A 17189-nucleotide genomic window follows, 5' to 3' on the forward strand; every position below is an offset into this window, starting at 1 on the left:
TTCTGTATTCAAGCTGTTGGCATTGCATGTAAAGTCTCAGCAGAAACCACATTTTGCCACACTTTCCAATTCTGTTTGAAAATAGGCACAGAGGAATGGAAATGTCCGTAATTCCACTGTTTAATGCAGAAAAACATTTGAGGGTGCAAAATGTTACACAGAGAAGCAAGGTATATGGTCACTTGTTCCTTACAATTAACACATTTTACCAGGGTAAGCCACCTTTATAGTATCAAAAGCAGAGATTAAAAGACTATGATGCAGGACAAACTAAGCAGCTATAGATGCTGGGGCAGCACCCTTCTGAACTCAGGTGAACTGTGTCTCATAGCTGAAAGGTAAGCACACAAGTCTGCCATTGCATCCCACTGGTCTCATGTGCCAGTTCACCAGCACCACTGTCAGTGTGGTCTCAGGGGCTGCTCTCCGGTGAAACGCAGTTGAGACCAGTGTCTCAGTCTTCCTAAAGAGGGAAGACTGCCTCTCTTCCCAGGAAGCCTCCCCTGCCTCTCTTTCCAGGAAGGCTTCCAAGGCAGAGTTGTAGACACCCTTTTCAAAATCGAGTATGTTCCTGCTCACAGCAGCCCTCGCTCATGCGAAAAGGTGAAACATGCACATTCAAGCCCTGTTAGGGGCAGACTTGAACCCCTTCAGAGCTCAGCTAAAAATGCACAAAGTCAAGAGATGGAGAAAAAAACCTGTTCTAAATGTCACTTACCTGAAACGGTATAATCTGCATTGATGACCCTCATAGCAGGGGTATAAGTCACTGAGGGCATATTTGTTTCTTTTCCTTTCTGCTTATGTCTGTAAATGATGAACAGCACTAGCAGGAAAAGCACAACCAGGACAAGAATGATGATGCCTGCTATAGCCCCTATCTGGTAAGAATCAGCAGGGATGGCAGTACTGGTACGGCTTAAACTGTTCAAGTTTCCTACTATAATTACACCAGCTGAAATAAAAGAAGAAATGAAAATATGTGGCATGAATTCAGAGGCTTATGTGTCAGGAGCAGAACACAGTATTTCATTTCTAAATCTTTCTGCTGATTTAGCTGTATTTAATAATGCCAAAATAGAACTATGTCAGAAACCAATGTGCAGACAATCCTAGCCTTAAGGAAAAGCATTCACCTTCTTCATAGAAAGAGCTATGTTCATGGAGTTGAAAAAGTAAGAACATTCTCTAGGCAAAAGCACAGAGCAGGTAAAGCACATGCTCTATCAGCAGCTTTGGATAGCACAGCACTGTAAAACATTTCATACAATCTACACTTGAGTGCTTTGCTCCAATAAACTGATGCATCTAATACTTACAAAATCTATAGAACATATATAATTTAATAGGATGGACTATTTAAACACACATGCCTTATAAAATTAATTTAATGAATGATACAGAGATGACATTTAATAGGTTAATCCAAGTTTTATATAAAACAATTACAATAATTTTATTGCATCTAGGCTTTACCTTGATCACACCTGGCCCCTTTCCAGCCTGGGCTGCAGTAACATGTTCCTGTGATGTGGTCACAGGTTGAGTTGTTCAGACAGTCACATATCTGCCGGCATCCATACCCATATGTACCTTGAGGACATTCTGCACAAAATAAGTGCAAATAAAAATCAGACATAGTCAATACTTCTTAAATCTTTTGGTATTACAGATCTACAGTGCCATACATGCTACCATTTGTTTCTAACCCCGTATGGTTTTGTACATGGCCAGAAGATGGCAATGTGTTATTAGTGGTAGACCTCTACAGAAAAGATTTTCTTAAGAGGACCTCTCTGTGTATGTGTGTGTATGTGTGCGTGTGCAGGAAAGGAGAAGGAAAAGGAGAAGGACATTGTATTCAGAAGTTATTTCCCTTTACCTGTAATGTTGCTGCCAGTAAGGCAGTGAAATTAGGAAGGGGAAAAAAAAAACAACCCACCAAAACAAAAAAGATTAAAAGCATAGAAGACAGTGAAGAAATGGACAAAATGTGAACAAAGCACCAGTTGTACACCAGAATGTCAGATCTCCCAGGTTACTCAGATCCCAGTACTTGAAAAATCACGTAATCATATGAGTAGAGCCAGACATCTGGCTGGTGTCATGTCATATGACAGATGTGCTGATGTGGTAAAAGAGCAAGAGATAAGGGCCATAAGAATGAGTCTAATATACACCATGCATTTATATAAAAATAAAACTGGTCCTAGGCTGCTTATAGCATACTTTGATACTGTAATGTATAAATTGAGAAACTTCCTACAGGAGAAAAATACTAAATTATGAAGAATAAGCTAATTGGGAGAGTTTCACATGATTTTTTCTCTCCCAGAATGATCTGAATACAATAATTACTGATCAAAGTGTCTCCTACATCATGTAATGAGCATGGTAGAGAATTATCCTACACTAAAAGAAAGAAAAATTATTTCTTTTATACTGCCACCTCTGTTACTGTGTGGTTCGTTACATTATTGTAGTTCTGATGGTTTGAAGAAGTGTGGTATTTCTTCACCTTCTGAGACTCAATTTTCTTAAATCTCCCAGGAGTTTTGTAACAATTAATTTGTTTTTCTTTTTGTCTTTTTAAAAGAATCTAACTCATCTTCTATGTATTCCTAATTTAGAATAATTTACAAGATAATGTAACACAATAGGTACCAGAGAAAAGTTCTTGCAGTCTTGATAAATCCAGACTCAAGTGGAATTTCATGCTTATATACCTTCTCCGTCTCTTGGTTACATTCAATAAAACAAGATTATAACTACTGAAGTCAACAGCTGGGCAAAAACCATCACCCCACAATATATTTTGGCATTTTGAAATCTGAATTGGAACAAAAAGTCAATTTTTAAAACTGATGTTCAAATTCAGAAATACCAAAACATTTGGTTTAATATTGTTAAATCATTATTACCAAATTATAGGATAAAATATAAAATCTATAAAACATAAAGTTGGTTTGCCGACGTATTCAAAATGATTTTTTGATATCATGACATCAAGAGAGGATCCTAAAAAGTTTATCTTTTCCTAAACATTATTGCTCTTTTGAAGTGAAACATTGAAATCATCAGGGTAGAATAAGAAAATTTAAATAGCTAATAATTACATGTTGCCAGCTGTTATTTCATTGAAAGAAATTATTCCTCTAAACCATTCAGATTTTGTTACAACTGTGTTTTTCTTAGGGAAAAAAAAAAAAAAACCTCTTCCAAATTTTTAGTGGTTCTACCAAAGATGTTGATTAGCCTTAAAAACATAACTCCCATTGCAGCTGGGGCTAGACACACTGCTGCGGGAATAAAGTGTGTCTATAGGGATGGTAACCTCCCCTCCCTTCTGTTACAGTGCTGCCAGGTGTGACACATGCTGTCTCGGCCACTGCACAGCCCTTCAGATCCAGAGGCAGCTAAATCAGACCTGGTTTTAGGTAATACGTAGCGTCCTCCACACATCAAAAGCAGAGCCCAAAAGCAGTGCACGACGCTGATGCCAAAGACAGGTTTAAACCTTCCCGATAGTACATTGAATGGATTCTTTTGCACTGCAGTATCATGCATGAAGTGTGGGAGCACCACTCTGTAATGTCAGAAAAAGTTGGACTAACAATTCTAATTATTCTTGTAATGTTGTACAACGTTATACCACCATTGATGTCAGTGGTGTTATTCTTGATTTTCTTGGGTAAAGAATCACACACACACAAACCCAAAATGCCATCTATTATGCTTTTATCATCCAATTGTACTGTAAAACCACATTGCAAAGATTAATTTTATCCACTAGGATAGATGTGGTACTTCTTATCTTCAGTTTTCTATTAATTTTCATTGTGGTTTATGCTAATGACAATTACTTGGATTCATTTGTTAGTTTTACATGACGGAGTTGTTGGGGTTTTTTTACCGTTATGTCCAAAGCAACTAGAACGTAGTACAAATGCCTCTTACATGTAGCTACAAATTGAAAGAAACAGCTATCACAATCATAATCAGTCTTAATAATTAATTCTGCGGGCTTTTATCTGTTTGGAAAAAGCCTAGGGCGAACTCCTGACGCTCTTTCCCCATCAAAATTCCCACTGAAGCCAAAGCGTTGTATGACAGCACTGGCCAAAACAACAGAGGGTTGGCTCAGGGTTTAGTATTTGGTCTTGGGCACGAACAATTCCCGTCCCCACTCACTCTGCTCGCAGTGCTTCCCCATGAACCCTGTGCGGCAGGTGCATTGCCCAGTGATGTGGTCACAGTCGGCTCCGTTCTGACATTGGCACGTCAATGCACAGTCCTTCCCATAAAACCCTAGGGGACATCCTGCAATACAAGGAGGGGGAGGGGAAAAGGAGTGAAACAACCACTCTGGAAATAAAATGCAAATATTCTGGTTAAGTATGTTATTGTGAAGTCATTTCTGTAGCCCCACTACTCCACATTCTGTAACCACAACAGATCAAGACCTACCCTATTTTAAGTGGTTTAAAATACACAATAGTCAAAGACACCATAAAAATGAGGTTGGGAAATCTGAACGGCAGATGTTCAGAAGAAGGCAGCAAGAAGGGCTCCTCGAAGAAATGGGTTTAAGAAGATATTTGAAGGAGGAGAAAGAGGGCAGTTTGTGAACCAGAGCAGGGAGTCTGTTCAGTGATGAACGAACCTTTGGACGTATTTTCTGCACAGTTGATGTTGAAGCATAAAAAAATAAAAATAATAACATATTGTATCTCAGCTCCTCACAAAGATATCATTTCAGTATGAAGACGATGTATCACCGCAAAGAGATCATTATTCACCAGCAGGAAGCAAAATAACCGTGATAGCTGGCAGCTGAACCACTACAGTGAATGTCTTCCAGAGCTGCATCCATATGGTCCTGTAATATATCTGTTATTTCCTGCCACTATGACAGTATTCAGTTGAAAAAGGAGAGTTCTGATTTTATGAAAAACGTTTCTTTAAACACTGAATGCAAAACACAGTTAGTGGTCTTATTTTTCTTGAGTTCAAAGATAATGATTGTGCCCACATTACAGACAAGTGGGGGTGCCTGATTGAAGATAAATCAAATTGAAGCTGTAATACAATAAAGATAAGAAACCAACTTTATCAATACCTGTCTCTAACAAATGTTTATTTATCAAACTTTGTATGAACTCTTACCCAGCATATAATCAGTGCCATATACCTACACCCAGTCACTGCACTGCTTGTGTTTTTATTTTAATGAAAAGTTCTTGGAAAAAAAATCAGTATTGATGTATTAATTACATGAAGAAAATTCCAAACCAAATTACAACATTACAGTCTAGTGAAGTTAAGTTTCTAAGTTTCAAATAAAATAGCTTCTATATCAGTATTGGAATTACAAGTGCTGAGCTAGAGCTGTTGTTGCAGTTGCCCCCGGCAGGTAGCAATTACAGATATGAGACATACTTTGCAGTGACAACAGGAACTGTGCCTCAGTAGACCACAGCCACAGCTAAGCTAGAACCTTCATGGCTCCAGTCAGCTCTGTGTTACCTTACAATCTTGGCTGTTGGGTCCCTGCTGCTAGAGTTCTTCTTGGGGAGGTTTCAGAGAGGGAAGGAATTAGATGGTACCGTCATCCCACCATGTGGGGAATGCCTACAGAGCTGACACCATCCACGCTACGGACTGCAGCCATAACTGCATATCTGCAGTGGTAGCATCTGAATGCCAGAGTCATTAATTCTGCGTGTGCACACGACAGACTCTTCCACAAGGATGCCTGGCTGCGGCCAAAAGTTGTCTACCTCTGAAGGAAGGCTAAAGAGGAGCCTGAATGTAGTGGCCAGCATGCTGCCAGTGCTTATACAGGGGCCTCCCCTGCAACCATGGAGGTAACGTGTTGCATCTTCTGGATCAAAAAAGGTTCAGCAGCACAGGAAGAAATCAATGAAGGAAGTGTGAAAATACTGAAGGAAAATTCTGTTACTGATTTGTAGACTAAGAATGCATAACAGAAGTCACTTACTTTGTGTACAGTAAAGGCCAGTCCATCCTGGGGTACATTTGCACTCCCCATCATAGGCACTGCAGTAAGCTCCATTATGGCAGTTGCATGTGTGGATGCAGTTTGGTCCCCAGTGGGAAGGGGGGCAAGCTAAAACAACCCAGAGCAATTAATTAATCTCAAATGACAAAGATCCTTGGTACCCACAAATAGAGCTCCTTACATTCACATATGAGCACTGCTTTGTTTGGGCTTTGTTGTTTTTCTTTTAAATGCATTTTTGGGGCTGTTCCATGCTAAGCAAATAGCCACAGATTTTTTTTTTTTAACTAAGGAATCATTTTACTCTAGATAAAAAGTGCTGGAAAATGTGTGAAAGAAACCAGGGATAGATACTTGATACTCAGTAACTAGGACACTCATACCAGCTTTCTCATCGAGAAAGCCATCTAACTTTCCTTTCTCAATTTAGTTTTTAATCTGCAAACAGTTCAATTGAGTACAGTCAAGGGGATAAGCCTTTTAAGCCTCAAAAGTGAAGAAGAAGAAACAGAGAAGGTTGAAACACATCTTATAGCCTATAGCTTTAGACCCAATACTAAGCTTACTTCTTGTATTTCCACTGTTAGATTCTACATAATTGCCTAAACGTGGTGCATAGAATCAGGACTGTACCTTGATCAAGTTAACTCAGTTGCTTCCATGGGTCCATTAATCAATAATATTTCTAAAAAACAAGCAATTATCTATAAAGTGGACATTTTTTTTTCACTCACAATCATGTCGACACATTATGAAACAGAATTTTACTGACTGCTTTGAAAATTTCATGGTGAATGAATTTGATGCTATGTGCTGCCATTAGAATAGTGAAATGGTTCCAAAATGCTAATTACTATTTGGAGACAGCAAAAGATAATTTTCTTCATGTCAGAATATCACAAAGTGCAGAGGATACTCTAAGAATAGCCCTTTTCTTTTGATTAGGATTCACATCTTGATGTTTTTATTTGTTTCTTCAGTAAAGAGATGCATAATTTAAAAATAGTTTTGTGAAAGTACAACATGAGTGTTTCATAGGAGAGAAGAAAACAGGTCAGAAACTGAAGCCTTAGCTTTATTCCTGTGTAAGTTTAAAAAGGCTGATAACTCCTTATTGTTGTGTACTGATTTGGTTGTCCAAAGACCTGCCTGAGAGCAATAAAAACTCTTGAATTCTTTAAATTTTTGCATAATGACTCATCTATGTATTTTTGCAAAGTGTTACCTTTGCCCAAATTTCAATCCATTAAGAAATATACTATGCTGTATTGAAAAAAATTACTAAGTTTGTTTTTTGTTGTTTCCACTTCAGTTGTGCCTTATAATGATTTTTATTATTGTTTTTTGTTTGAAATTAGAGGTCAGCTAAGAAGGAATGTAAATCACATACAGACAAAAGGTTAGAAGTTTCAAAAAGGTCGCTAGTTCCAAAAGAAATTAACGGAATCATTATTTTCCATGTGAACGAAAAGCCTTTATACAAAGCAAATAAACTTCCTCTGTTACGGTCCATGAGCACAGCCTCAATAGATGCTTCCATTCATATTGCTGGCACCATTTTCTTGTTATTGATTCAGTGAGTAAGTCCCTCCTCCTCCTAAATACCCCTATTCTGCTACTCTCCCAACTACCTACTTATTTTACCATAAAAACAGGGACCTTTGTTGCTACTGGCTTCCACAGGAATAGGCCCAAGATTTATTTTGGTATCATATTGAGTTGTGCATGCTAATCACTTCGCAGAATTTAGCCAGCAAAGGTTTTTTTCCAAATTGACCAGATGTTACATCGCACTGGTACAGAGCCAGTTAACCTGGACCAGTCAAACCGTAAATGATATAAACCAATGAGGCATGTTATTAGGAAATGCACCTCCCTGGAAACCCCAGCACAATGTCTTCTAAATTTTGACATATCAGGGTCTGGTACAGCTTCTTTTATTCATAAAAATGGGTTGCCTGAAATTTTGGCATGCATTTCAGACTGTGTGGATTCTGGTACATTGTGGAATTGGGTATGTTTCTTGTGAGAATTTTGCTTCAGATATTTCTTTCCTGTCATTAGTAATTTGCACAGACCCAGCAAGACATCTGGAGAATACCTAATTATTTAATAAAATAACTCTATGAAACATAATAAAATTAGGGCCTAGCCCTTCTCCTTTTTAAGTCAGTAACAAAGTCTCCACTGAGTTTAGCATACCAAGACAATACTCATTGAGTGAGGTAGAAAGCAACTAAAAATGTGTATCTGTGAAACATTTCTAAAAGGAAGAAAAAGAAAAATCCATCAAAAAGTTATAAGCACTTAAAAAAATCATAGTGAAAAATTTCTTAACAAAGTGTTCAAATGTTTAACAAGAATAAGGATGGTCTTGCAGCCAGAACACTAACTGGTATCTGAGAAAATCTTGACTTTGTTCTGAGCCTTGCCAGTAGCTCTCCACACAACTGTAGTAAGAAAAAACAGCCTGTATTTCAGTGTCTCAGCTCCTTCTTTGTAAAATAATACCTATGTTATTCATAAGACTGTCCTGAGGATACAAGCCCTGGGATATTCACTACACTACTGTGATAAGACTAAATAATTAGACAATCAACCAACCAAACAACAGGTCAAGAACCCTCTCCGCAATGCAAGATTCAGCAGGTCACAGACTTTTTCATGTTAGAAGAGACCTCTAGCATCACCTAGTCCAACATGCTACTCCAAGGATCTTCAATGATGATAATTTCACCACCTCTTCCAGGCTGGAGACTTCAGAGCCTCTCTGGACAGTTGCTGTGCTTGACCACTCTCACAGTAAGGATTTTTTTTTCTTGTATCTAGTAAAAGTCACCCTTGCTGCAACCCGTGAGCATTGCCTCTTGTCTTTTCACAGTGCAGTTCTGAAACAAGTCTGATCCAGCTTCTCTACAGCTCTTCTTTGGGCAGTGGAAGACTGAAAATTGATCCCTCCTGTTGTATGCTCCAGCCCACTTATTAGAAAAATCATAGTGCAAATGTGTTTCTGATAGTGCCAATGAAATGCAGAGAAGTTTAGGATCTCCTCATTATATACCATGAAGTTCTCATTTCTGACTTGGACAGTGTTTCTTTACCAAAACATAGAGAATTTAAATAGCTGAACCCTGATTAATTGTTTTAAAAATAAAGGAAAAAAAGCTGATACTTACGCTGAGAGCAGTCACTACCAATCCAGCCAGGGTAACACTGACAGGATCTATCAATGGGATTACATGTTCCATTATTGGTGCAGGTGCATATTCCAATGCAGTTCTTGCCAAATCTGCCACTGGGACATACTGAGAACAAGTTGCCAGAATTAGAACTCGTTAGTAATCAGAACAAGATTGTATTTTCTTTATTTCAAGAGAAAGCAACTGGTATTTGGATGAAGAAACGTATTGCTTAGTATAATGTTAAAGCAAGGCATTGTAAGTTCTGGAAAGCCCATTATACATACTCACTGTACAGATAAGAATACAGTGGGTTTCATACTTAAGGATCAAATGTTCAAACAGCTTAAACCTGCTTAAGATTCCTAATTTATAAACTGCACATACTACAACAGAAACTATTTTTGGTTTTATAGTTTCCAAGTAATGGAATGAAAATTATTACAGTGCTTGGTCTCTGCATCCCACAGAGTCTTTATTACAACTTGTACCTTCATTACAGAGGGCTCCTGTAAATCCAGGTAAGCAGTCACATAAACCAGTAATATGGTGGCAGGGACCACTGCTGTGTACACACTGGGGGCATGTCTGGCTGCAGCGGTGTCCATAAAACCCAGGGGAACAAACTGGAATCAGAAAGAACAAACCGTCATTGCTTCCTGCACTTTCTATACAGCTGTGAACTAATCTTCAGTGCACTTGTTCCTGACTTTGAATTAGCTCTGCTTTCTAAATACACGAGAGTTGCAATGGTGGTTGTTATTATTCATACAGTTCAATGCTTTACACTCACGAAAGGAGATTTGCTCATCTTCCTCAAGGGTTTACTATATTCTAGTTAGTAATGACTTAGTTGACATTCTATTACTTGTCAGGCCATACTGTACTTGGGTTTTGTTTGAAATGCATATATACTTTATGTATTATACATATTTGGCTATCCATTATATGTCCTCTACAACATGAACATCTTTTAAAGCATATTTGAAGAAAAGTAATTTAAAAAAATAGAGTGGATAGTTTTATCTGTAGATGAGTAGGGTCATCTTAGACCTTGACTTCTTATGTGTTTCCTAACTTGGAATACAAATAGCCATTACTTCACTGAGACAAACGTACATGTGTTTTCCAGTCATCCTTTCATTTAGGTACTCACTGTACTCATTACATGGTACAGACAGCTACGCATCACCTAACTTTTAGAGAGCCTGAGACCAGAAATACAGAGTCATCCACTGAATTCTTACGCTAAAGGCACTAGTTTCTTAAAAAAAAAGAAAAAAAAAGGGGGGGGAAGGCTGTCGCATAAAATCTTCTTTGTTGCTCTAATCCCTTTTGGCATTTATTTCCTGATAAATTGGAATATTAGGTAATGCATCAAGAGAAATACCTGTTGCACAGCAGCAATTAGCACTGACAAAAACTAACTTGGAATCTTTTCAATATTTTAATTTTATTCAAGATTCAGTCTTTTAATTATACACTTGATACAAGTTATGTGGCCAGATCTCTCTAGAGAGATTAACTTTTCCAAGTGAAACAGTGCCAAAAGGTCTTCCTGTTTTCTGAAAAGGCACTTTCTGACTGGGATCCAAATTATTCGTATGACCTTTGTCTTCCCAGCCTCCAGACTGTGCATCAGAGAGGGGCTCTGAGAGCCACTGGACTGGAAGCCTCTTGTCCAGGTTATAGGCACAGTTCCAAAACACAGGGAACATTTTTACATGTAGTGTTACACTTAGTCTGCTTTTGGATTAACTGATTAACTGCAAGGCCTTTACAGATTAGATAGTGAGAATAATTACTGCACTTAGTTAGAAATGCTTAAGGAATACTAATGCCACACTAAGGTGGGATTTACTAGTGCCATAGGCAATCACATTCTTCAGCTTGAAATGTTGCCATTCCTGGACTGTTAGGACTTTATCCTCCTCTGGTTCTCCTTCTACCTTCTAGTAATCATTTCATGTCGTCTCCTGCCTTTTCAGCCTCTTTTGGAGGACCTAGTAGCATCTCCACTTGGCCTTACTCCACCTGCTTCTTGACCCTGTTTCTGGGAGACCGCCTCTGAAAACAGGGCTACCCTCCAAGTGCAGAGGACTCACATTATCTCTTCTCTGAACACCTTTCCCTCACAGCTTCAACAATTCATACTGAAGACAGCTAGACTGCTGGCAAACTGTGACAAATCTTCTTGGGAGGGTAGAATTTTGCACATTATCTTATTTTTGCCTCCCTGCTTCTGGGTATGATTTGCCTCAGTTCATCTGTATCTCTCTTCTTGCAACATTTAAATTTTACAGAGACAAATTTTTCAAATGCAACTATGGGTACCTATGATATCCTCTACTTACTGTGAGGCGTGATCCCACTGGCTATTCTTTGCTGCTTCAAAGTAAGTGTTAAAAAACCCCAATAATTAAGCAAATGATTCCTACCAGACTCAACGGGAAGCTGAGGTTTCTAGCTGCTGAAACTCACGCATACTTTATTTACCTACTAAAATATGTATTACAAAATTAATATTCATCAATCACATTTGGAAATGCTTGCCTTTATAATGGAATCCTTCACTAAATTTGTTTCTTAGAAAGTCATGTGCATAATGACGTCACGGCAAGTAAAGTTGTACCATAACAAGAAGAGTACTACTTAGTTGGAAACATTTGCTAATTTTGGATAACACTTATTTCTGTACATTCACATATTTTTTTACAAAATGTCCAATCAAAGAGTGTTTCATAGTACTTTGTACTACAATTAACAAAGCATTATGGTATTATACCATATGTATTCCAAGTAAAGGAGGGAGAAACAGAGATTTTAAAGCACTTGTTTCATCCTTACTTCTCTGACAAGTGGTGCCTCTGTATCCTGGTGCACACTCACAGATTCCGTCATCTGGAGAGCAGGATGCTCCATTTTTGCAGTAACAAGACAATGAGCAATTTGGACCCCACTGTCCCTCAGCACACACACTGTCACAGTGAATGCCTGCAACCATAAATAAACAAAACTGTCAGCCTTTGTAAAGAATTCTTATGCGTAGTTAGTTTAAACCTTTGGTCCTCAGAGGACTCATTTTTAAAACACAGCTCACAAAACCTGTTTATGAAAATATCACTAACATCAGGAAAACAGAACAAGGTAAACTTGCATCTCTGCTCCTGCCTCCCCCCTCAGAACAGTGAATTTCTTCGTATTCCAGCTTTAACGAGATGTACCTAAGGGCTGATCCTGAGTTCTGTAACAGGAAAGCACTTCTGCAGATTTACACAGAACGTAAGAGCTCCATGGGATGCTACCTCCAGGCTTCCTGCCTGCCGATACTTTAAGATCTACGAAGATGAATGCAAACCTCTCAATAGTATAAAGAGTTCCATAATTTTCCAAGACCTTTATACATACACAAATTTAAAAAGGTCTTTTATTCCTCTCTCTTTCACCACTGGTATCAATAAAGAGAACAGAAAGTAGAAAGTAATTCAAATGCAGCAAAATAATGGCTTTTGCTTCCTCCATAATGCCTGTTTCAAAACAGCAAAAGCTTATTTTCAAATTTTGTTAGGGAAACGCATGACAAAAGGTATTGCAGAAACTTTTCCTTCTGAATGTAAAAATTCTTAAAGTCTGACATAATTTTGTGTAATAATGGGGTGCAGGACACAGAATGATTTCTAATTAGTGGTGAGCTGATTACTGCTAAGCCTCATACCAAATGGAAAAATGTAGTGCACACAAAGGGTTTCCAAACACACCATGTGAGCATTCCAAAATGCTTAGCTGCAACAGTGTTAAGGATGCTGGTCAGTCAGTGCTTTGTCTAACCATTTTTAGCATAAAATTGATTATAAAATGGTCATAACCTGAACCCCTATACATAAATCATAATACAAACCACTAATTAAAATCATCCAATCATGGGATGATTTTTTTCTTTGCAATGCAGCAACATTAAATATAACTTTCCTGTTTGTTTTTTCCACTATCTGCTTTTAAAAAGCACACTGCATGTTAAATGCCAGCAGGCACCACTGTGGAACTCAGACCGTATTGTGTCTACAGTACTTTGCATTAACAATTAAGTATTATTGTAGCGCCTCTACTGAATGAAGCCCTTCGCTAAGGGAAAAGTGGACTGAGTCCAACCACAAGCATGTCTTGCTTTGTAAGTATTTCCAGCAAAATATGCCACAGGTTCACTGGCTGCCAGAGTTCTAAAAAAGCAAAACAGTTTCACATGTGACAAGAAAAAAATCTTTTAACTTTGAAAAGCAAAACCCACCATTTGTAACAATACTGAAAAATAATTACACTGCTTACTGATAGACCAGACTCGGAGGTGATTCCTCAGCCCCCACAGCATGTGCCTTGTAAAGCTGCCTATATCCACAGACTAACTCTCTAATTAGAGGAAAGGTGAAACTCCAGACTCTCAAATTGTTTGTTTCTCTGCAAGACAATCAACAGATTGAATAATCAAATATGTGGTTCAACAGATTGCACCAACTAATGCCAGCAAGAGAGAAAACACTTGCCTTTTAGCATCCAGATGCTAACAAGCAGCAGACAGTACACGGGCCACCTAAAAGCCCTAATTGTACAATGATCATTGGTTAATACTGACCTAAAACAAATTTATTGTAAAAAACTGAAAGGCTTCTTATATTTTTCATTTTTGCCTGCATAGGCAATGTCATTCTCTTATCTTCATCTACATTTGAGAGGCAGTGTAGACTTGCTTCTCAGTAGCCTGAGTCAACTTTTTCATTAACTCCCTATTTGTGGATTAATAGATAAAAGAATGGTTTGATTTTGAGAGATGCTGATGCACATGAGCAGGATGAAATCACAGCATTTTTTTTAGAAACAAGACCACTTATTTCAAATGCATAAGATTGCTCTGCTTGAGGTTCACAAATTTGAGAACTTGGGTTTGTTAAGGCTCTGAAAGCACAAGCAGACACATGCAGAGGATTTCAGAATTGAGCCTGCCATTCTGTTCATGTGAGTGTTATCTGTCATATCATACACAGCTTCACTCAGTGAACCCTTCTAGAGAAAAGACATTTTTTCACAGAGTCTTAATGTGTTTCAGTGGTGTTCAGTATACAATGGTCACTATTAACAAGTCAGCGGTTGCCAGGAGTTACCATAGTGCATTATCTGAGATTATGTAGACCAGTGACATACAATAACACCAGGCTCAATTATTTAGTCTTGATCTGCGCACAGAGGATGCTTTATGACAGCATGGTGTCAAAGGGTGATACTGGGCACACTGGGATAGAAAAGACAATGGGTCCCATGCTGCATAGAGTCACGACACTTAAAAGAGCCAACAACTACCATTAAAAATGAAAAAGGAAAAAGTTCCTCCAGTACACATCAGGGAAAATGATCCATTAGGGAAGCTGAAAAAATTACCTTTTCTTTCCCACTTTCACCCCTTATGAGGAGGTAGTCAGGTGAAGAAGGATATCTCTCTACTTAGCAAAGAAACAGTGTATCCTAAATATCACTGAATAATAATTATGAGAATATAACATCCTGAAAGAGTGCTGAATATTACTTCTGTTTCACTATAAAAGGAATTTTATTACATTCACCACTGATCATAAGCAAATCAATTTCACTCGTCTGTGTGTGTCAAGAATGAATGCAGCAAAGCAGAAATACTAATTCATTTAGTGATTTATTGCATCTGTACTTATAAAAATAGTTTTATATCTCACTCCCTCACCGTTCCTTAGATAAGTTCACAAGGCATTTAAAATTGAGAAACCGAGTTTCACATCTTATACCTGTAAAAATCAAATACGGGTATTTTTGAGAAAGAATAGGTTAGAAATATTAAAAAGATTAAAAAATAAAACAAGAATTTTTCAGACTGTGATGCTTTATATGACATTTCAGCAAAGAAAGCTATGCTTTTATAGAAAAGCTAGAAATTACTGAGGAAAAAGAAACATTTTTACTAGAACTTACACAGCAAGATTAGACTCAGCTTTTACAACAATGGCATCAACAGTGTACAGGCTTATGATTGCCACAATTTCAAGCGAATGTTAATCTCTTATGCAATAAAATTGTTTTTGATAAATTTTCATGTTGATTTTGATACTGATAAGGATATCTGCGAGGAAATGTTTTTGCCAGAGCTATGGACAAAGAGCTCTTTGATGGCCTTCACAAGTTGCTAGGCAATAGCTGAATGGTCATGATAAACTTCAGCTAAGCTGCTCTGAAGAAATGCTCATGCATTTAATGCCCAGTGCTTTATGCTGGGGGCCTCACATCTAAATCAGCATTCCCCCAGCATTCGTAATTGCATGAATGAAGTAAATAATTCTTTAGGAATACCAGTGTTTCTGCCCATGCTAGCAGAGTGTTTACATACTCCCTATGCTATATTTTTAACTTGAGACTCAATGATCCATCCAAGTCAGATCAACGGAGAGCTAATTTGTTTTAGCACTAGAAGGGGAAAAAATCTACCAACTATTTCTTACTATCTTCCCAGGCAAATTTATTATTGGACTAAGTGCTATTTTCCAGCTTATTATGTTTCCATTAGTCTGATAAAAAGTTATCCAAACTTTAAAAAGAAATATTTTTTTCATAAAGAATGTGTATTTGCTATACAGTTTATCTTCACAACACATGGAACTTTCCAGTATAGTCTCTCAGAATTAAAACCTATTTGTATATTGGTGTACTTCCCATATGTCAGAGCTAAATTGAATATACAACAGCCTAAACAAGAGAAGGATTAAGCCCTCAAAACTTGGGGAAACCTTGGTGTCATTAAAGCTAATGATACATTTCCATTATGGTCCAAGATCTCACCCTTCATATTTAAGAGAAACAAACACCAGATCACTTCTGTTCAGGGAAGCCGAGACTTCTGATGGTGAGAACTGCTGCCCTACTACTCTGTCAAATGCTGGATGAGCAGCCCAAAGAAGGGGCAGAAACAGCACAGGGAAGTGGTGAAAAACTTCACAGGCATTATTTAGAAGTTCACAGGCATTATTTAGAAGTACCCTCATTGTCTTTAAGGGAAGAGAAGTACCTTGCTCCCTAGCTGAAGACAGCCAGAAAACTAAATAAAAGTGTCTCAAATTAAGGAGCTAATGAAAGGATCAAAGATTTTTCTCTAGAAGTTCAGACTGCTGCTTCTTCCCGGCGGCAGCAGGAGAGTTTGTGCCCGCACATTTTGGCAGGAAGCCACCTACAAAAGCTTGTCAACAAAAACAGCACTGTATCAGAGTTTGAAGGCAAACATCAGCATCTGCAAATTTTAGTGGAAGAATCACTTTTGAGATATCCCCGGTATCTTTCTGAAGGCCATACTGTTGCTACATATTGTCATCCACTCTACTGGGGTGCTCTTCTTTTCATCTTCCACATTTTAGGTAGCCACAAGAAAATAATACTTCTCCTTTTCTTGCCTTCTTGATAGGTAGAAAATAAATGTACTTAATCTACTGACTTAAAGTTCTTCTTCTAGAAGAGTGGTATTTCTTCCACATAAAGACCCACCACAACACATATGCAATAGAGAGACAGACACAGTGAAGTCCAGATGTAGGGTAGGCCAACCCTCTTATTGAAGAATTCGTCTCCCTACGTTTGGAAAGTAAATACGCCGTTTATCATGACACAGTGCTCACGTATGATTTCATTTTGCGGCACGCTGAATATTCATCACAATGGGACCTTGTGCTTCAGGAGCCCAGGGGAAATCGGCCAAGGTGGAGGGAAACCCATGTTCTTGCAAGAGGTTCTTGGCTTGGGTGTATCGCGTCGCCAGCACCATGCACGCCGTTCCAGCAGCAGCTCGTTTCTCAGTCTTAAGGTGAGGAAGACCCATGACAGTACTTTTTAAGTCTTTTTTATTCTATGTAGGAGGGGAAAAAATGCATACACATTAAAAGCTAAGGAGCAAGGGAGCATTCTAGTTCATGCTTCCCAGGGGACCTGGT

The 17189-nt window shown here is 38.2% G+C and overlaps 1 protein-coding gene across 4 annotated transcripts in view; it reads right to left on the minus strand.

Annotated features, from left to right (window-relative positions):
- Positions 1 to 17189, minus strand: part of MEGF10 (multiple EGF like domains 10) — a 106799-nt gene that overhangs the window by 10292 nt on the left and 79318 nt on the right. For all 4 annotated transcript variants that reach the window (XM_075526963.1, XM_075526960.1, XM_075526961.1 and 1 more), the window contains 7 exons: positions 12049 to 12195; positions 9693 to 9827; positions 9199 to 9327; positions 6002 to 6130; positions 4192 to 4320; positions 1477 to 1605; positions 719 to 955 (listed from right to left, as the gene is read on the minus strand). In XM_075526963.1, coding sequence (XP_075383078.1) covers positions 719 to 955; positions 1477 to 1605; positions 4192 to 4320; positions 6002 to 6130; positions 9199 to 9327; positions 9693 to 9827; positions 12049 to 12195 — 1035 coding nt within the window. The remainder of the gene's footprint in view (positions 1 to 718; positions 956 to 1476; positions 1606 to 4191; positions 4321 to 6001; positions 6131 to 9198; positions 9328 to 9692; positions 9828 to 12048; positions 12196 to 17189) is intronic.

Source organism: Mycteria americana, chromosome Z (assembly GCF_035582795.1).
Source record: "Mycteria americana isolate JAX WOST 10 ecotype Jacksonville Zoo and Gardens chromosome Z, USCA_MyAme_1.0, whole genome shotgun sequence".
NCBI classification, from domain to species: Eukaryota; Metazoa; Chordata; class Aves; order Ciconiiformes; family Ciconiidae; genus Mycteria; species Mycteria americana.